Here is a 21,866-nt window from a genome sequence, read left to right as displayed (position 1 = left end):
ATCTCAATCAATTATTTTAAAATACATTCTAAGAAAGCTCTGACAGTCTCAACACTTTCTTACAACTACTATTACAAATTTAAGGATCTTTCTCATGATCATTATGTTACCACATGCACAGTTTATTTATTTTAAAGCTTATTTAAAAAAAGGTTTACATTTCCTTTCAACTTTTTAAAGCTATACATTTTTCTATATTATTTATGTAACTTTTATTTTAGGAAAAAAAAACTCTAAAGATAGAGTCAAACATGTAACCAAATTGGAAGCATTAAAGAATTCACTGACTTGAAAGTTATAACCGTGACTGTTGGGTCGGCACGGCTTTTCAGCAGGACTTACCTGGATGACTCCTTCCATCATGCTCACCATCTTGTTGACCACGGCAATGACCTTGTGAGTGCGTTCTGTAGGACTGATATCAGGTCTGTACTGGCTGGACAATACATACCGGCATGCCATATATAATACATATGTAGGGGACAACTTAAAATGGACTGTAGAGCTATTAGTATAATTTATAATGGCAGATAAAAATGAATCTTCAGCTGTGAAAAGATTTCAAAAAAGAAAAAAGAAAAAACAAACAAAAAAAAACCATGAAAAATCAAATGGAGTAAAATGGATCAAGAAATAATTCACTAACAATGGAATCTGAAATTACTCACAACTTTCCCTGAATTCAATGCTTGCAGGCAGTATCAGTTCAGGCCCAGAAGCATCCTGTGTTCTAAAGGAAAAAAGTTGACATCACTTAAAATAAGGTCATGAGGCTAAGTATCACAGACAACCTGTGTAGATTTCTGCAACTATTTTTTAAATCTCTATACAGATTTTTCAAATGTAAAATAAATAATACTATCCCTTGTTTTCACATGTAACCTATTCAAATCCTGAGATGAATGCATTGGGAGTGATCTTATCACGACTCTTGACAGAAGGTCGTTAGCTCCTTCAAGTATATACCTCCACCATGAGAACAGATCTGACTCGACTCTGGATTATTAATGAACACTTCATGTCTAGTACAGAGATCAAGCTGTCTTGCACCTGCTATACCTATGTCTCAGGTGACAGTGAAAAGATACTACTAAGAGACACACAGAAAACTGAACCATGTTGAGCTTGAAAATGAGTTTTAGTATAACTGAAACAGAAAAGTCTCCTAGGACTGAGTCATTATTTATTTGTCTTTCTCTGCTGATACAGAGTTAGACAGATGACTGATGAAAGTTTCCTTCAGCCATTCGGTATTACCGTTTTTCAACCCCCACAATAATGCATGCCTTAAGAAAAGGCATTCTACTCACTCACATTGTTTTCTTAAGGTCGCATAAATGCCAGGTACTTTCTGCAATTTAGCCTTACACTATACAGAAAAGGAACTGGCAAAAATTATAAGTAAGGAGGAACTATAATTTGGAACATTTCTAAGAACTAGCATTGTGCTAATGTTGATGTATTTCCAGGTATTCAGCGTCAAATTAACTCAAAGGTTGGGTACATTTCTATTTCTACAAAAGAATTCTTCAAAGATCAGGTCACCACCCATTGGTAGGACATAAGGGTGGGCACTGTTTTGTGAAACTTCTCTTCCAATTATGAATATATGAATTTGTATGTGTGTGCCCACCAAGGCGAGATATAAAATCTTATCTTGTGTTGTGCCCAAGGTTCAAAACATTTTGAAAGCCATTACTAGGCACAGACATTCTGAACTATGTAAGATAAATAATTACAAATCCAGTTTAGATCTGCTTATGTTAACAGATTTATGTTTTCTCAATGGATAATGCTCAGTTCACTTAGACATATGATTAGAACTTCAAGCCACCTAATTGTTATGCTCTAAGTTTGCTACTAGCTATGTTTTATGAATAATATTATACTAATCAAAACAAACACATGGGCAAGTTATTAGCTTCCTAAACATTTCAATATCTTTATCATTTTAGAGATAATCAGGAAGAATTCCCAAAAACTCTGTGTTTGAAAAAATGAGAAAATTAAAATTGACAGCAAAAGCCAAAGAATGTGTTTTGCCCTTCTGTAAAATTAACTGAAAATTAAATAACAGGGATTATAAAGGCATACACAAGGATGAAAATATCTATTGATTTAAACTGAGATCAATCTTCATTCAAATAAATATTCATATTTGGTGAAATGGAAAGTCACCAGTTCCCAGCATAGCTGAATCAGAAATACTCATTAGTGACTTAGAATGACGGCCATTTTTACTGGCAGCATTTCAGTCTTGGATGACTGGCAACGAACTGCCAGCATCACGTACTTGCAAGCGATGGTTCACTCACTGAACTCGTTAATACAAACAATAAAAGACTTTTCTTCAAAAATGAAAAAGAACAACTTGGGATGACTACAGATTTATAAGTTATGTAAACTGGCTAACTAAAATAATTCTTTTGCTACAGCAAATAGTTGAGGATCCATTCTCATCTTCTCCATGCACCAAAAGATGAATAAAGAGAAAAGAATATAATGTGAGTTAACACAAACTTATAATAATAAGGCAAAACCAAAAATCTTCTCATCAAAGTATATGCTTCAAAGTCTGTTATCCAGTCTACGATTTAATAATTTAACTCAACAACTTAGGAGAACAAAGATGCTTTTATAAACAATATAATTTAAACGCTCAATTATTTAACGTGTCTCTCTTATACTTCCATATTTATAGACATCTAAAATTGCAGATAGGAAGTTATTTTAATTTAATATCCCATAAAAGGAACCTGGATAAAATTTACCAATTATTTATTTTAACAAATCTGGTAAACACAAGGTGTTTAAATTGTCATTGGAAAAAGAAAAAAAAATTGATCAGTGACAATTAAAAGTCCTTCCCATCATTTAATAGGATTTTTTCCTTGAATAAAATTAGTATTTAAAAAAAAAAAAATTTTTTTTGAGACAGAGTTTTGCTCTGTCGCCCCAGGTAGAGTGCAGTGGCATCACTGCAGCTCACAGCAACCTCAAACTCCTGAACCCAAGTGATCCTCCTACCTCAGCCTCCTGAGTAGCTGGGACTACAGGTGCATACCATGACGCCTGGCTAATTTTTCTATTTCTATAGAGATGGGGTCTCACTCTTGCTCAAGCTGGTATCAAACTCCTGAGCTCAAGCAATCCTCCCACCTTGACCTCCCAGAGTGCTGGAAGTACAGGCGTGAGCCACTGAGCCCGGCCAAAAATTAGTATTTTAAAATACAATAATTATTTAATTTAATGCTTATTCCAATATTGTATATGTGAAAAGAGTGACAATGAGGTAAGAATGAGAAGAAAGGTTCAACTTTTTTCATCATTCTCTTAATATCAACAAAGCAGCATATTTATAATTCAAATAAAACCTTTAATAAGTCTTTGCAAAGCAAACTATGTTGCAAAATTTTTAATTTAAAATATGTGCTTAGGGTAAAAATTAATTTCAGACATGCAATTATCATATGGCTATTTTTACACTGTGTTAGCACACTATCAACTATATATATATTTATTAATCACTGATTTTGCATATCCTAAAAGCATTACCCTAATTGATCTTTTCCTTTCCCCATGTGGATTTATTCAATCACTCAAATATTTCTGAACTAAGAACTACAATATATGCTTCTCAATCACCTTATAAATACAAGGTTACTCCTTACGATACCAATTTACCATCCTGGACATCTTATTCTACAACATACTATCAAAAACAAGTACAAGCACAGAAAGTAAACTATTTATTATTACATGTAATAAAATTCACAGGGCCAACACAAATCTTACAAGAACCAAAAGTCCAAAATGAAAATAAAGTAAAAACCTGAGACTCCCTTATGAATCTACATATTTAATTACTGTGACGAATGATGTTAAAATATCGCAATGTACAGTGCCCTCTGCTGGAAGTTGGGAAACTGAAGAAGCAGTACCTATCACTGTGACTGAAGTGACAGGTGACCCTAGGCAAGTCACCTGCTTCAGCTGTCTGTCTCAGTTACTGGGTCTTTGACAGGAAACAGCATGGCCTCTACAAAAATCTGAAGAGCACGAACAGGGCCATGCTCCCATTTCCCTGCTGACAATGAGAACGTCACACAAGTCACACAGTATTTCCCTACTTCTGTCTGAGTCCATTTAGAGCTACAGAGTAGAAGTGTTCAGCACCAAATAACGATGCAGTTTAAACTAGTTAGCATGTGGCACCCATCATCTGTTAGTTAACAACAATACTGAAGGTGTTGACATTACTTTTCAACATTTAAAAAATTTTAGAGGTCATAAGAAATAGAATTCTAATTTATTAAGGTGACACATATTAAAAATTACAAGAAAGGGAAATAAGAAAAGGCTGAAGTTCTCTACCCAAAAAAACTAGGTAAGAACAATGACAGAAGAAAAAATAATTCATCCTCCATCTATCCCAACAGCAAGACATATCACATCAGAGCATAAGACATGATAACATGGCACTCTCAAATTCTTAAAATACCTATTTCAAAATCATTTTTAGCTTCATGTATTTTTAAACAGATGAAGATTTCTGCTAGAAATGGGTAAAATGACCAGCTTTCTCTAAAAATAAAAATTATCAAATATTAAAATCCTTTAAAAACTCCCTTTCTCTTTATGTTTTCACAAAGCAGCAAATTTGAAACAGCAACATTTTAATTCGATGTGCCTACTTCCACTTGATAACATTATGGCATGTAAGTGAGGGATATGATTATTAATAGAGCGTTGCTTTTCGCTTCAATAACAGGGAAAGGAAACACTCTTAAAATAGTATTGCTAACATTCTTAAAATGTCAGCAGAACCTTTATAAATTGAATAATCTTTATCCCAAACCCTGAACTAAAAATACTTTTACTTCCTTCACAGTAAAAAATGAAATTACCTGCTTTCTTGCCTGCGATAGTCTGGCTGCTGCTCTACTCTGATCATTGGCTTCACCATCCCGCGCTCGGCTGTGCCGGAGGCAGACGACACTCTGTCGCTGTCCAGTCTGGTGGTGCTCTGCGCCAAAGGAGAAGCACAGTGTGTTTAGAGCACGTGCAGACCAACCAAGCTTGACACTCGGTGCTGCAGGCAGAGATCTGGTGCGGGGCTTACAAGCAGAGAGGGCGAAAGCACAGGCCAGAAAACAACAGAGCAAGGCTGAGGACACCATGTCCACGAGGGTGTGCCCAAAGCACACTGGCATTAAAAGAATAATAAAAACACACAGCCACTTCCATTTTCAAAGAGATAGGGGCTGGCTTTAAAACCCAGGTATGCAAAAGTGGCACATATACACAATGATTTTTCAAAAAGGACAACAAAAACAGTAATTTATTCCAAAAAGTTCTTTGAAAACCAGGATAAAAGATGAGAAAATATGTACAGCATGATGAGGTAGGGTCTACTGTTTATTACGTTTAAGAACATATTTAGAAATCCTACTCATTATAGCTAACACCTAATAAATTAATTCTGTACAGAAACTGGTTTATTTCTTGCCCTAAATCAACACAGGGGAAAAACACATATTATATGGTAAGCCAGCACAGTATATTCAAGTACTTCTAAACAGTACACCTTTCTAAACACTTGTATGGCATTTGTGGGTAAACAAAGAGTATAAGTTATATTAAAAAAATCAGAACAGAATACAAGTTTTATATGTAATGAAATTCACTGTAACAAAAATTTCATGTAAAATTTCTTATTACATCACACCTGTTTGCTGAAGAAATTGAGCATGAATAAGAATCAAATAAAAACCATCCTTACCTTATCACCTAGAGATTATCATAGTGCTGTATATATCTTTAGTTTTTCTTGTTTTCCATAAATGGAATTATACAACCTACTTTGTACAAATATTTTTTCATATGCTGTAAACATCTCACACTATCACTTATTTCATATTACAGACTTGGAATGGCTATATAATACTTTGTTGTCTATTCATCATACTTCATTAAACCAATGCCACACAGCGTTGTTTAAAATGCTTATCAGTACAAAGTGCCATGACAGCTGTGCTTACAAACACACACACTCAAGTACAATGATTATTTACATACGATACAGCTACAGACACAGAGCTGCTGGTCAGTGGACGGCGGCACTATCTAAACTGCAATAGGTCAGTGGGTCAGTAATGGATAACAAGATGTTATTACCAAGGGTCAAGCATAAATTGTGGATGAATAATTTTCATTTTTTAACCTTTTTTTCCTCTATTTACCAAGTCTTCTATACACACATTTTTATAAGAAACTAAATTTTTTTTTTATAAAGACAGTTCTGGCCGGGCGCGGTGGCTCACGCCTGTAATCCTAGCACTCTGGGAGGCCGAGGCGGGTGGATCGCTCGAGGTCAGGAGTTCGAGACCAGCCTGAGCAAGAGTGAGATCCCCGTCTCTACTAAAAATAGAAAGAAATTATATGGACAACTAGAATATATATATATACAAAAAATTAGCCGGGCATGGTGGCACATGCCTGTAGTCCCAGGTACTCGGGAGGCTGAGGCAGGAGGATCGCTTAAGCCCAGGAGTTTGAGGTTGCTGTGAGCTAGGCTGACGCCACGGCACTCACTCTAGCCCGGGCAACAGAGTGAGACTCTGTCTCAAAAAAAAAAAAAAAAAAAAAAGACAGTTCTATTTGGCTCCAGGAGTACTCACTCACTCACTTATTGACAAGGCAATTCCCAAGACTCTTTCACGCGTGGGCACTTTTCTAAGCACTACAAATACGGTAGTGACACATGAAGTAAGATCTCTGCTGTCAGAGCTCACGTTCTACAGTCAGTCGACAAAAGGACAAGTACCAAATGGTAATACAGGCTGCACAAAGAGTTTGCATAAGGTGGTGTGACAGTGACGGGATGCTCAGGGACAACCTGGTCAAAATGGGGGCTTTAAACTGGGGTCTGAGACAAGAAGGGGCCACTCGTGTGAAAACCAAGGGCAAGAGCGAGAAAGGCCTTCAAGCACAGAACGGAAGCCCCAGGGGGCCGGACCTGAGTCAGCAACAAGCAGTGGCCAGATGAGATACGCTGGCAGGGAGGCAGGCTCTGGTGGGAGGGGCTGGGCAGGCCAGAGTGAAGGATGATATTTGGGGTCAGATGCCACCAGGGCTTTGAATGCAGGACAGTGACAGAACCTAGTTTACATTTTTAAAATGTGAGGAGAGTGACAGGCCAGGCAGAACAGAAGCAGGCCACTGTTGGAAAAGCTACACGGCCCTTCCTGCTCCACGATGGCCACAGCCTGTGCCAGATGGGCAGAGCAATCCCTGTAGGCAGAGGCTGAGGGACAGAGAGGGACCAACTGGGACCCGGGAACAGGTTTCCAACAGAGCAATGCTATGAATGGTACTGTCACTTACTAAAATGGAGAAAGGTCAGAAAAAGAAGCCTGTTTGAAAAAGAAAATCTAATCTCGTTTTAGCTGTGTTCAATTTAAAATAAATACATGCAAGTGAATATGACATGTCAAGCAAGCCTCTGGAGAAAAGAGTCTAGAGAGGTCGGGGCCAAAGGCACACATTAAGTACAATTAACATTAGATGGGGCCAGGCACTGTGGCTCATGCCTGCAACCCCAGCACTTTGGGAGGCCCAGGTGGGAGGATCACTTGAGGTCGAGTTTGAGAACAGCCTGGATAACGTAGTGAGACTCTGTCTCTACAAAAATTAAAAAAAAAAAAAAATTAGCCGGGCGTAGTGACATGCCTGTAGTCCCAGCTACTCAGGAGGCTGAGCCAGGAGTATTGCTTGAGCCCAGTAGTTCAAGGATACAATGAGCTATGATTATGCCACTGCACTCCAGCCCAGGCTACAAATGAGATATTGTCTCCTAAAAAAAAAAAAAAATAAATAAATAAATAAATAAATTAGGCCAGGAACAGTGGCTCACGCCTGTAATCCTAGCACTCTGGGAGGCCGAGGCGGGAGGATCGCTCGAGGTCAGGAGTTCGAGACCAGCCTGAGCAAGAGCGAGACCCCCGTCTCTACTAAAAATACAAATAAATTAGCTGGACAACTAAAAATATATAGAAAATATTAGCCGGGCATGGTGGCGCATGCCAGTAGTCCCAGCTACCCAGGAGGCTGAGGCAGGAGGATCGCTTGAGCCCAGGAGTTTGAGGTTACTGTGAGCTAGGCTGACACAACGGCACTCTAGCCCAGGCAAGAGATGAGACTCTGTCTCAAAAAAAAAAAAAAAAAAAAAAAAAAAATAGACAATATTTAAACTTAGGAAGGATGCATAAACACAAGGGCCCTAGGTCTGAAATCTTAGCCCTTCAAACTTTTGAAGTCAAGCTTAAGAGGAAGAGGTACCGACAAATCAGACTGAGGAGGAACAAACATTAGGTGGGGGAAGAATCGGGAAAGTGATACCCTAGAAGCCAAAAGAAGGATGTGCATCAAGGAAGAGGAGGTGGCCTAGTTAGAAACTGCTATGACAAGTGGACAGGACAAAACGAGCCCGGGTCTGGGAAGTTGGAGGCCATCAGTGCCCTGACAGCCACGGCTATGGAAAGAAAGGCAGGAGTCAACAGGAGCAGAGGAAGTAACGGGGAGTTGGGCAGTAGAGACAGCAAGCACAGGTGACACCGGAGATGCTCAACATGCTCTGAGGCTGATGACAACACCCCAGGACCGCGGAAGGCTGCTGTGTCATGGCCTCCAGTGAACCACACCTTGAGTGGCCCCTCCCCCTGGAATCTAGGCTGAGCCTGTCATGTGCTCCAGCCCATGGAAGGCAGAGGAGCTGACACCGTGTTGGTCCTGGGCCTAACCCTTAAAAAGCCCTGGAAGCTCCCTGGTGCCTGTGCAGCACCACAAGACTAAGACTTCTGCCTGCCCCCATGGGGGAAAGGTCCCATGGACAGACCTCAGATGACACATAGAGACGGGGATCAGCTGTCCCTGCATTCCAGCTGTCCCTGCATTCCAGCTGTCCCTGCATTCCAGCAACTGGCTACCAACTGACTTGCTACCTGAATGCAGCCACGCAAGTGACCATCAGCAGGAGCAGCAAACAACTGCCCAGGTAAGCTCAAACCAGATCGCACAATGCTAAACAAATAAAATGGCTGTTGTTTTAGCCCACTAAGTTTTGTAGTGGTTTGTATTCCAGCAAGAGATAACCAAAATGTGGACAAAAACAAACTGATCATGCAAGAGATAAGGGATGCTGTGGAAGTGAGGTGCCCAGAGGGTTAACTGACCTCAAGGATCCGGGATCTAAAGTGAGGGGTTAACAAGAGCAGTATATTATCTGCAGGGTAATCTGACCAAGAAGGGCCAGTTCCATGCAGGAGAAGCAAGTATGCTCCACCTGGAAGACAAAGCACAGCATCCTGGCCTCAGGAAAAAGGAATGGTCTGCTGACTTGCTTGTATGCATCACTATGTTTTACAGTAACACAGCAGACTAGGACAACCCACACTTAGGGGCTTCTGTGAAGTCTGTTTTCATAAAGAAGTCTTACATGTATATTGTCATCATACAGTACTCCCCCCACTTTCTGTGGTTTCCATTTCCACAGCTGCAGTTACCTGAGGTCAGCTGCCGTTCAAAAATAGGGGAGTACAACACATAAAGATATTTTGAGAGTTGAGTGACTGAGAGAGAAAGAGACCACAATGACGTACCTCTTATTACACTATATGGTTATAATTGCTCCATTTTTATTAACTGTTATTAATCTCTTACTGTGCTTAATTTATAAGTTAAACTTTATTATACGTATGTATATATAGGAAAAAACATAGTGTACATGTAGGATTCCATACTATCTGTGGATTCAAGCATCTACTGGGGGTCTTTGAACATATCCCCTGTGGATAATGGAAACACCCATGGTGTCCTATAAAGTTAAACACGGTCCTATCAGGTAATATATAATTGGCTACCTTGCTTGTTGGCAATGCCGTCCCACTATGAATATCTCCTCCTAAATCAAAAGTTGTCTCCTGAACAATTCTGTCGGGATAAAAAGAAGAAACACAGAATTAATAACTTTCAAATGATAAGGCATAGTCTCTTCTTAATAATACAGAAGGAACAGTTTAGCTAACTATCCCAATGTTCAGGGTCTTTAAGAAATTGCTTTATTTTCAGCACATGAACTTATAGAACAAAAAAACCCCATTAATTTTACAAACTTTTCTTACTGGTATATACTGAATACGCTCAGGATGTTTTTTAAACTATAAATAAAAAGGAATTGAATGTAAAGAAAAGAGGTTATTTCACTACGTCAATCTATCCAGGCAGCAGATGGCACATAAATGAAGTGATGTGTAGAAGACTGAGGAGCCCATGACACTATTCATGGACACAGGGAAGGTGACAGTGCCCACATAGGAAGCAAGGCACAGGGCTGAGCTTCCCTCCTGTTTGAAAGCCAATCTGATGATTTTTTTCCTAGATCACATGGATATCACTACTTAGGCTACAAATTAAAAATGGCAAATTGTTGATAATATTAGTAAATCAAATGAAGGGTTATCCTAGTTTAAACAGATTCTTCAAATAGTTCTACATATTAAATACCAAAATTTCTAAACACATCATTATGAAAAACTAACTCAGAATATAAACAAAACTTCATCTTAAAGAGTCTAATAAGCTGGAGCGGCTACATTCTCGGCACAAATGAAAGAAAGATGTGTGCACCCCACTGGCCCCAGCTCATCAGAGACCCAACCCAGTAAGACAAGAGGCTAAACACCAATGGAGATGGATCAGTAGTTACATTTCCTGGATTTCTGCACAAGGTGATCAAAAAGAATGAAATCTCTTTTGTTACAATATTTGAAAAATATATGGTCTAATTTCAAAGCACCATGGAAACTTGAAACTTTCATTTAAGTTCAATCTATAGAATGAAACAAGGAAGTAATATAGAAGTTCAAAACAATTTTTCAAATTATAAAAGCAAGTACAAATGCCTCCTCTACCTCATGACTAAGAAAATAAAAACACCATAAAATACAAAATAATACCATGCTTTTACTAAGGCTAAATAATCGTCACCTTTCTGTACACAACTTTATGCAATACATCACCACGTTTTGTGAAATTAAACAGTCATCACCTATCAGCCAGATATTCATAGAAACAGAAATGCTCCGTGGGTTCCCATCAGTCTGAACGAGAGGTTCAGCTCAGCTCTCTGACAACAGGAGCAAGAACAATGACAGTCCACCTCCTCTGCCACCTGCTAAAGCTACAGGTGTGCACTACTCACTCTCCACTTCCTCTTATGGGTAGTACCTGAGTATAATCAAAGCCTTCTTGATTCCATGTACAATTATCACCCTAGAATAACAAATTTATAGTAACATGCATAACACTTTAATTTTCCCCCCAAAGCTACCTGTCTCAAGCTTTAACGTGGCCCATTCATACTGTATGTATCTGGGTATGCTGACAAGTCCAAAGTGACTTTATACACGACTTCAATATTTTTGAATTATGATCTTTGTAATAATTATTTCTCACTCATCTTGGCACTCAGCACAGTAACAGCATATGACATAGTGCCCAATGAGTAAATTAATGAGTCTGTGTATCATCAGAAGACCCTAGAATTCCCAACTGATTATCAATACCAAACTTTGCTGCTTGCTTGTTCAGTAAGGATTTAAAGACAAACTCTGAAATCTGCACTTGAGAGTCCATGGGTTATGACAAGTTACCCACAAAGTTTTATAATAGTTTGATATTAAAGCAAAATTAATGTTCATAAAAAAAAAAGAGTCCTTTCTAATTTATGGATGGTATATTTAACCACTAAACAGTTTTCATCATTTTTACCAGAAAAATTCATAATAAAAAAATTTCAGAGCACATTTTCCTCATTGAAACCTAAGCCATATTCTTAAAGGATCTCTGCTTCTGCCCAGAGATATGGTACGAAGAGGTAATTGCAGGCCTTAGAAGCAGGAACCATATGGCAAAAATATAGGAGCTTGTCTGACATAGAAAAAAGACATTACCAAGTGAAACTGAAAAGCCAACTAGGCGTGAGACAGAGGCTGCTCCCAGAACTGTGTGTATACACAGCAGCAAACACAGACAGTAACACTACTACCAGGCCAGGCATGGCGGCTCATGCCTGTAATCCTAGTACTCCAGGAGGCTCAGGTGGGAGGATCACCTGAGCTCAGGAGCTCGGGACCAGCCTCAGCAAGAGTGAGACTCCATCTCTACTAAAAAAAAAAAAAAAAAAAAAAAAAGAAAGAAAGAAAGAAAACAGAAAAAACTAGCTGGGCAACTAAAAATAGAAACAAAAAAAAATTAGCCAGGCATGGTGGTGTGTGCCTGTGGTCCCAGCTACTGAGGAGGCTGAGGCAGGAGGATCATTTGAGCCCAGGAGTTTGAGGTTGCTGTGAGCTAGGCTGATACCACGGCATTCTAGCCCAGGCAATAAAGTAAGACTCTGTCTCAAAAAAAAAGAAAAAAAAAAAAAAAACCCTACTACTAAGTAATAAACATCACAATAAATATACTAAAACTCAAAAATCAAGCGCACTTATGGACAAGAGGCAATACTATAGGTACTGTTGAAAGACAATACGCAACACAACAGAAGAAAACTTTCCTACAACAATCTCTTTGGCCAAACTTCAGTGAGCCTTAAAATAAATGGGAAGTAGAGGTACACCCTCTCAAGATGTCTGATGCTGAAGGGAAGGAAGAGTTAAAGAAAATATGGTGACTGAAATGGAAAACACCTGAGCATGAGAATGTGACTCTCTGAAGAAAAGAGTCTGTGTAAAGCTAATGACAAGAGACAGGAATGGGGGACAGGGCTGATAAATGAAAAATATCACCTTAAGAACAGAATATTTAAAAAGCTAGAAGGGTGAATTTAGATACATATTCAATTTAAAGACAAAAGAGTTAGAAAGAAACGGATTTTCTTGGGAAACAGAAAAGGCACTTGCAGGTTTTCTTTGGGAAGTAAGAAGTACGATCATTTGCTGAGACTTGGAGCTCAAGGTGAGCTGAGAGGCTGGGAACAGTTCTTAAATAGCCCATGAACTTTACAAATATCCCATTCGTCTGAAGGAATATATGTGATAATCTACAAAGTGATTATCTTGGAGAAAAACGTTAGTCCTAAGCAGTCACACCTGGCCCAAAGCATGAACTCCGGGCGGCTAGCCAAAGCCATGCCATGAAACAAAGCAATGAGATCGGCAGCACGCTGAAGACCACCAGCATGCTGGCCGGCGTGCGTGCTCTTACGCTGCAGGGGACTTTTTGGTTGCTTTAAACAGCATGAAGGAAGAGCTACTGCAGCTGTTTTCCCAAGATCAATACCCTGTCAACTGCAAAAGAAATAATAAAGTAGCAAAACAGTGTATGATGTCTTTAAAACTATTATGACCAAAGAGAAGTCACACTCCCTCCCCACAAAGCTTTACTAGAGGGCCATTAAGAAAGGACTTTTTCCCCTGTAATAGGCCTGCGATGCAAGTCCTCAGAAAACCACTGGGTGGCGCTAAGACATTCCGAATTCCTTTAGGGATCTTAACGTGTTTCTGTTATCAGCCATAGGAAAAAAACCTCAATACAAAATTTAAAAATCTTAGCTACATAAGATAATTACATAGAACACTATAATGTTTCACAGAGGAACAGGTATTGTTTTATAATGTTGGCTAAAAAAAACAAAGTTTAAATATAAATAATTTAAAACCAATCAGAACTTCCAATTTTAAGGTGAAATTAAGACCTCCCTGTCTTCTTTCCTTTAACACCAACCAAAATTAACAAGAACCAGAATCACAAACCCCACTATGATTTTTTAAATGAAAGAAAATAAAAAATAAAAAGCCAAGTCATCCATGTGCAATTCAAATTACCTTAAGTATAATCAAAACACTTCGTCCTAAGGCTGATCTCTAATATTTACCCAGGTTTATGTCTTGGGCCCTTGACCATCAGGCCTCCATCCACAGATCTTTTTGCAAGAGCATGATCCTGGCTGGGGTCCACGAACTTAAACACATGTGACGCCCCAAACTGCACTTTCATGCCACTCTGCAGCATGGTGGTCTCCGAGATGCGCTGGCCCTCCACGTAGGTCTCTGCGTCCACACTTCTAGGAGTCACAGTGACCACGCCATCCATGTTGGTGAGGTCACAGTGATGGGGCTGAATTCCTGGGCCAAACAACTGAGAACAGAAGGACACCCAAGAGACTCATCATGAAGTACACAGTAGTTAAGAACAGAATTTCAAAACTGAATAGCCCTTTTATGATAAATGTAATTAATAAGCTCTGGATTTTCAGTGCTTTTTAAAGTGGATTTTCCCCAGTAGTATAAGAATAATTAAACACTGTCAAAATAGTGTCAAAACAGCCCTTTCATTTTTAGCATCCAGTAACTTGATTTAAGGCATATTGTAACTTTGGATTAAAAAGCATATAGTCATCATAACAAACATTCATTCAATAATTAATGGACAAATCTATATAGATCATTATGATTAAAAATTCCTATCTGGCCAGGCTCATGTTTGCAATCCCAGCACTTTGGGAGGTAAAAGCAGGGGGATCACTTGAGGCCAGGAATTCGAGACCAGCCTGGGCAACATAGTGAGACCTCATCTATACAAAATATTTTTTAAAAAAGATTAGCCAGGTGTGGTGGCACATGCCTGTAGCCCCAGCTACTCGGGTGGCTGAGGCAGGAGGATCGCTTGAGCCCAGGAGTTGGAGGTTACAATGAGCTATGATTGCACCACTGCACCCCAGCCTGGGCTATCGAGCAAGATCCTGTCTCAGAAAACAAACAAAAAATTCCCATTTTCTTTTTTTTTACTGCTGTGTTAAGAAGGAAGGAATGGTAGAACTGAAAATGACACTAACAATCTGAAGCCATCATTTTACAACTGAGAAACAAGAAGTACAAGCAGGATTTGTCCGAGTTCAACTTCAAAGAGGTGACAAATCCTGACCTCACTTATTCAAAGAATGTGTTAAAACTCTGTTTTAAGCAGTGGAAAACTGTGTTCAGCTAATATTTTAACTAGAATTTATTGAATGCCTATTGCTAGGTGTGTCAGACCCAGTGACGGGCACTTTTGCATAGGTTACCTCCTTTAATCATGACACAGACCTCTAAAATCATCACCACCATTTTTTAGAGCAGGGGTCCCCAACCTATGCTGAGTTGGAGAATTATTTCATTATATATTACAATGTAATCATAATAAAGTGCACAATTAATGTAATGCGCTTGAATCATCCTGAAACCATCCCCCTGCTCCTCGTCGGTGGAAAAATGGTCCCCCATGAAAATGGTCCCTGGTGCCAAAAAGGTTGGAGATGGCTGGCAGAGAAAAGCAAGCAGTCTCAGAGGAATGCCAGCCCAAGTTTTTGGAGGTGTCACTTAACATAAACTCATACCCTGCCCTTTTCACACTAAAGCAGAGAAAAGTGACCCAGAGTCGACAAATGATGTATCTTTAAATGCAAAATCTGTCATTTTCATTCCTTCACGGGTCGCCGTGGCGGCTCTGTACCACGTGCAGCGCCTCCTGAGAGGCAGGCGCGACAGCAGGAAGCTCAGCCCTGCGCTGCCACTGCCCACCTGGATAGAGGTGTCATCCAACTTTTCTGTCCCAACTTCAGTCACACTTAACTGAAGGCGGTAAAGCTTTGGCTTATCTCTGGAGTCGGAACCATCTGTGAGAAGAGAAGGAAGACAGTTCCATTTGCAAAGTCTAATGTTCTTGTCAGATTATTTGAAACAAAAAAACAAAAAGTTATGTCTTAGAAATTACTGTTCTCACTTCTCAGGATTTCTTTTCAAAGAATTCTCCAAACATACAGCACAATTTAACAAACTGGATACAGCAAATTCAGATGAAGAAATACATCAACTTCTGTTTACTATAAAGTATTAACACTATCATTAATTTCAATGTTCTTATTACATAAAAAGAAATTTTCTCTAACACACTGCCCTGGACTTTTGCTAATGATTCTGCGGAGCAATTGTATGATTAGCAAAATGAAGATCCAAAGACACCCAGGCCTTCACTTGAGACCAGCTCTTTCCAGAGGTTAGCTTCCGCCCTCCCAGTACGCAGCACGGCTGATGAGGCACAGCTGAACTGCAGACAGAGGTTTTAAACATAAAATTTTTGCAGACCTCTGGGATCAAAATCCTTGAGGATGAAGCCTAAGAATGTGTCTTCTGAATAAGCTCCCCAAGTAATTCCAATGCCCACTGCTGATTCAGAATTACTGTCACACAGCTTGGCTCCCTGGAGTGGAGCTAAAGTGACGGGTGGAAAAGAAGACTGGGTTTCTGGTCATTTTTTACCTTTATGAACTGCTGGGATTTTTAATTTCCATGAGCATGAGTTTCTATGAGGGGGAGGGGGAGGGGGAGGAGGGGGAGGAGGAGGAGGAGGAGGAGGAAGAGGAGGGGGAGGAGGAAGCAGTCCTGCCAAGACCTCTAGTCCCATTTACAACCAGACATGCGTACTCATTTTCCTACCTACCATATCCCAGCTAATCAAGATGTCAACTGAAGGCTTATTCTGATTTCAGAGTTGTTAACATATAAGAAAATGTGCCTCAAAGAATTCATGAATTATGATCCAATTTCAAAGTTCAACATTTGTACCACAGCCACGACAGTCAGTCTAGCGCTGCAAATACACCAAGTGAGGCTTCCTTCAAAGGCCGCATGAAGTCTCCCTGACCTGCTTCAGAACTGCCTTGTAACACTCAGAATCACTGAGTCAGGGGCCAGATAAAATCTCTAGTCACTGAGATTAGGAATGTAAGGTTTGAGAGCTTCAGAAGTTAAACAGTTTAGAGGCCATGAGCGTGCATGCAGAGTTTTAGACTGCTACAATCTCTTAGCGGTGGTGTGATCTGAACTCTCAGACACCCTGAATGCGTAACTTCTGTAAGAAGTGATGTTAATTTTAGGGTACGCAAAATCACATCCTAATGACAAAATTTTCTATTTATGAAATATTTCAGAACTCTGTGACATCTGGGTATGAGACTGAAGTATGTGAGAGACACCAATACCAAATACACATTTAAAAACTGATGCATCATTTGTGTTGCTTCACATCATGCTGGAATATTTAATTTTCAACTCCAACTATTCTAATAAAGTCCTGATCAGAACAAACCCCAAAATCATCCATTCTCCTGGACATAGGTAGTTTCCTTCCAGACCTGCTGAGTCCAAATCCCCCAGGAACATTTACTGTTTTGTTTTAAACGCCATCGGCAGTTCCAATGGACACCCCTGGTGAGGAGACATGTCCCTCTTCTGTCCTGCCCCATCTACTTTTTCATAGCGATGCCACGAACCGCCTCTGAAGGTGACTTCCATTCCTCGTCTCCCTCATCTCCAAGCTCTGTGGTGGCTAGCTTTAGAACAATCTCTTTACCCCAGCACTGAACACTCAGCATATGGTCCACAGTATGTGATCAGTAAAGACTTAGTGTGTTAATAGTAAATAATTATACCAAAAATGAAGAAAACAGAGTAATACAATATAGTCACACACAGAAATTATACAAATTATAAAGAAGCAAAAGGAACAAGTAATCGTGTATGAAACAAGAACAATCATTTCAATGCAAAGTTAAAAATATAAGAACATGAAAAACACGTCTGTTCCCGGATGAAAGAAAAATTCATTCATATTCTTTTCAATTGTGATTGCTGCTGAAGGTGTCTTGTGAGGTAACAAAGAGAAGTCACACACCGTTCCACATGGACAGATGCAGAGACACACAGAGAAAGGAAGCGATGCAAGCTGCTCCCCCGGCCTCGCCTCCTCCCCACCTCTGTGGCGGCAGGAACCCACCAGCAGAGAGGTCAGGAGTAACGCCCTTCCCAGTCTCGTTTCTTACCACTTCCCAGCAGTAAGAGAAAACCATAGTTAGCCTTTATAGATTCTGAGAACCTACGTGGTGACCGCAGGAATTAGCAGGTAGAATGGTGTTTGGTATGCGCTGGGGGGAAGGGGGACTGTAGCAGTCCACTTCCTTCTCCTCCTCGAAAGTAGGATCATCAACTCACAGGCAGCAGCAAACACACGAAACCGTCGGCTTACCAAAAATTCCATATTCTCTCCCCTTCCTCAAAAAGTATTCTACAAAGTTAATTTCTTCCCAAAGTGCCCAAGTATCTTTCCGCATAGTCGATAACTACAATAAATCTGGAGCATGTTTAAAGGTAGAGCCAAATCTAAGCAACCCCAGCATATACAATCGTGCTCCTACCAGAACATTTTCTTTAATATTCTAATACGAAGGGAAATAGCTCAGTTGACCAGAGCCCAAGGAGAACTTTAAACAGCACTTTGTCTTTACCCCACAGTTCTACACAGCCAACGCTGCGTTTGCCTTCAGTTGCTGCCCAGGCTGAACCTGGGGAAACAAAGAAGCACGATAAGCTTTGGGTAAATGAAATGAATGCTGGATATGGAACACTTACTAGGTACAAATAAAATAACAGGACATTACATTTCTTAAAATAGGTTATTTATACCAACTAAAAAACTGATACATAACATAGGAGTGAACATTATTTTGCCCACGAGGTTCTATTAGTGCTCTAGTTACAAAAGTAGTATTAAGCATAGCATTACCTTCGTAAGTGTGATAGTTGTAGTAGGCAAAGTGATTCCCTCTCCCTGGGGTTAAGACACATGCCAGGACCCAGGTGAAGGCAGCATCAGCAGGACAGAGACCATGCAGAACACGCGGAAGAGGGAAGGAGGAGAAGAGACGCATAGGGTGAACTTCAGTGAGACACGTTTCAAAGGAAGAAAAGGTACATTTTACCCACCAGCCTTCAAAGCTGTGAGGACAAGACTATGCTAGTGCTCCAGTCAGTGTTTTAGAAACCAGTACAGACTGTTAGGGGAAACAGCAGGACAACAGGTGAGTCGCCGAGCAGCAGGACAGCAATGGTGAGTTAATCATATAAAGCGCCACCACCGCACTTGGCTGATTTCTTCTGCTTACGGAACATTCAAATCCAAAGCAAAGAACAAAGTTACACACTTATTCCCCATGCTTCCAGAAGACAGTGTGTGCACACATGCACATCTCAAAGCCTCCTGCCCACATGTAGCAGACAGACCTCAACACGGAGGACAGACACTTGGCCAACACCATGCCCGGTGGAAACATGGTACTTATCCATTCACAACAAATCATTATGTCTGAACATTATTTTCTCATCAATGGAAAATACATCAATTTCATTCAGCATGCTGTGAGCAACTGATAATACTGAAAACCGAAGAAGACATCGTGACCTAGTCAAAGAACATGGCTTTGGTGCAAGAAAGACTCTGGCCTTGCAGTCAGGCCTGCCACCAACCTCTAGCTCGCCCTTAAGATGGCAGTAACACACCTGAACGTCAGGCACCTGTGGACCAGTAAGCACAGCTATCCCACAGGCAGCCCGCAGTACTCAGGAGGGAAGTCACTCCACACATGGTACTGCGATTACCTCCTGGTGGGTGAGTTACCTAAAGGCAGGAACAATCTTATCACCTTTGTATCCCCTGCTTTGCCTAAAGTAGAAGGTAATGAATGTTGACTAAAGGTAGCACAGTACCTTGAGGAAAGCAATGTATTCATAAGCATGTAATATACGTTGCTGCCAGTATTTGGCAGAAAGTAGTACAGAATATCTACGATCTATTATCCTCTCACACCTACAAAAAACTTCCATGTATTTCTGCAAGTATGAAATAAGCAGTCAAAATAACAATTCTCACTAGAACATAAATTCCCAAGGTTTTGTCGGTGCTCTACCCCCGAGGCAACGAACGGTGTCTTACAAACAATAAGTATTCAATAAATATTTGTCAAATGAATGAATGAATGGTCATCCTGTCTCTGCTCTCCACCAAAATAAACTTCCTATTACTCATTTGAAAATTATTCTGTTGGCTGCTATTTATCAATTTCTCTGAGAGTTAACACCCTTCAATTCTCAAAAATATGGATTTGGAGTAAATAATCGTTAGTTTCCAGCATTTAATGTAAAGTTTTAAAGGGCAGACTCAATGGCCAAAAAAAGATGCTAAAAAATTTTAAGTTCAAAAACGAACAGCTGCCTCACTGTTGCCATCCATCACCTCAGATGCCCAAACACCAGTGATCTCTCAGACACTAGACACACAGCAACAACACTAGGGCATGTTCCCAAACTTCCAGTGAACTTTCCAGCCGGAGAGCTGATGGACAAAGCAATACTAATATATTCCTCGCAAATAGCTAATCAATTAAAAAAAAATCCTCAAAAATAATTCACTATAAAAACCACCGTCTAAAGCCACACTGCCACCAACTGTGAATCAGAGAACTTTCAAAACAACATCGTCACTTCCTGTATCAAGATACCCTAGCTGCACCGTGAGACTGCTAGACAACAAATACCGTATCTAATCATTACTTAAGTATAACTTAGTTGTAAGAAACTAAACGAATCTTGTAAATAAAAATAAATGCTCAAAAAAACAAGAAAAAACATAATTCATGCCTATGGAACCATATTTTACCTACATAACCGGTTCATTTTTCTGCTAATTTTTTCTATGATTACTAATTGAGCTTTATGCAAATGCACTTTGGAAAGGGGCATAATACTCTGATCTTCAGAGTATTTTATAATGCAGGTCATGTAGCACTATTTTAAGAAATGACGTAATTTTAGCTGAATAAGTATGTCATATATAGCACACATATACACAAATACATACACTACATAGGGATGTATATGTATATAAAACATTTCTTTAAGAATATCAATGGATTTCTCTACCTGATGGCTAACATGAGACAACAGCTTTTGCTTTTGAGAGTTCTAAAAACAAAATATTTAGAGGACTAATATAAACAGTCTGTTATTTTAAAATCAAATAGCCTTCCTCTCATTAAGATGAATTTCTTTATTCTTTTTAGACATCATTCATACATTATAAACAACAGAATGATTTTACACACATACACATTCACACACACATGCGCCTCTACTAAATCTGCCCTAGGAGGGGGTAAACTTCAGTTTGTCATTTTTAGTAGATTATTTTACTAAAGTCACCTTGGGAAAATTTTTTTTTAAGTGAAAGGGTCATTTTAAACTCTCCTAAAACTCTCGATACAGTATTTTAATTTTGTTTCTTATTGCTCATTTTTGTCCATGTGAACTTTATTTTTGTGCATAAATGTACATATTCTATAACCTCTAGTTTTTCTTTAAATGTCATCTTATGAGGGTTATCTTTTATTTTAAATAATGGTCTAAAAACATTAAGTCAGACAATAGAAAGGCCACTTAAACAAGATGCATTAAAAAGTACAAGCATTTAAAGCTAAAAAAATGCATATTATCATATTTCCCAGTATGACCAGCTTTCTCACCTGGGCTTAACTCCACTAAATATGGCAGTTTTTCGGGGGGAAGGGCAGAACCATATCCAGCAGCATCAGCTCTCTCCTTCCCCTTCAACGGCTTCCCTTCCAGATGTTTCTTTGTTTTCTTTGGGATGTAGTCTGGTGGCCGCCTCTTCAACTGAAAGACTAAAATCCCTAGAACAGTAATGTTGGAGACCATCAGCCAGACTCAGGCTGGCCTGGATGGCCAGGTGCTGGCAGTCTACCACTCAAAGATTCACCACCAAGACCCATCTGCCAGGGAATCACTGAGCCAGAGCTTACCCAATTTATACTTTTACTCAATAGAGGAAATATTAGTCTCTTGGTGTGTTCTGAAAAACTCTAGCAAGCAATTTTCAGAGATTATTTTAAATTACCCAAGGACATCATATGCTTGAAA

General features: G+C 39.6%; 1 protein-coding gene across 12 annotated transcripts in view; it reads right to left on the bottom strand.

The window, feature by feature from the left end:
- AFDN (afadin, adherens junction formation factor) overlaps window positions 1-21,866 on the bottom strand; it is a 148,271-nt gene that overhangs the window by 57,786 nt on the left and 68,619 nt on the right. For 9 of the 12 annotated variants that reach the window (XM_069487826.1, XM_069487830.1, XM_069487834.1 and 6 more), the window contains exons 8-14: window positions 21,452-21,619; window positions 15,621-15,715; window positions 13,937-14,199; window positions 9,921-9,990; window positions 4,908-5,026; window positions 669-730; window positions 343-548 (exon numbers count right to left, since the gene is read on the bottom strand). In XM_069487826.1, coding sequence (XP_069343927.1) covers window positions 343-548; window positions 669-730; window positions 4,908-5,026; window positions 9,921-9,990; window positions 13,937-14,199; window positions 15,621-15,715; window positions 21,452-21,619 — 983 coding nt within the window. Of the gene's footprint in view, window positions 1-342; window positions 549-668; window positions 731-4,907; window positions 5,027-9,920; window positions 9,991-13,936; window positions 14,200-15,620; window positions 15,716-18,660; window positions 18,706-21,451; window positions 21,620-21,866 lie in introns of all 12 variants that reach the window. The other 3 variants (XM_069487833.1, XM_069487836.1, XM_069487837.1) reach the window with 1 other exon arrangement.

Source organism: Eulemur rufifrons, chromosome 15 (assembly GCF_041146395.1).
Source record: "Eulemur rufifrons isolate Redbay chromosome 15, OSU_ERuf_1, whole genome shotgun sequence".
In the NCBI taxonomy this organism is placed as follows: Eukaryota; Metazoa; Chordata; class Mammalia; order Primates; family Lemuridae; genus Eulemur; species Eulemur rufifrons.
Note: the sequence above shows the minus strand (reverse complement) of the source record. Positions and strands in the feature narration are given on the sequence as shown.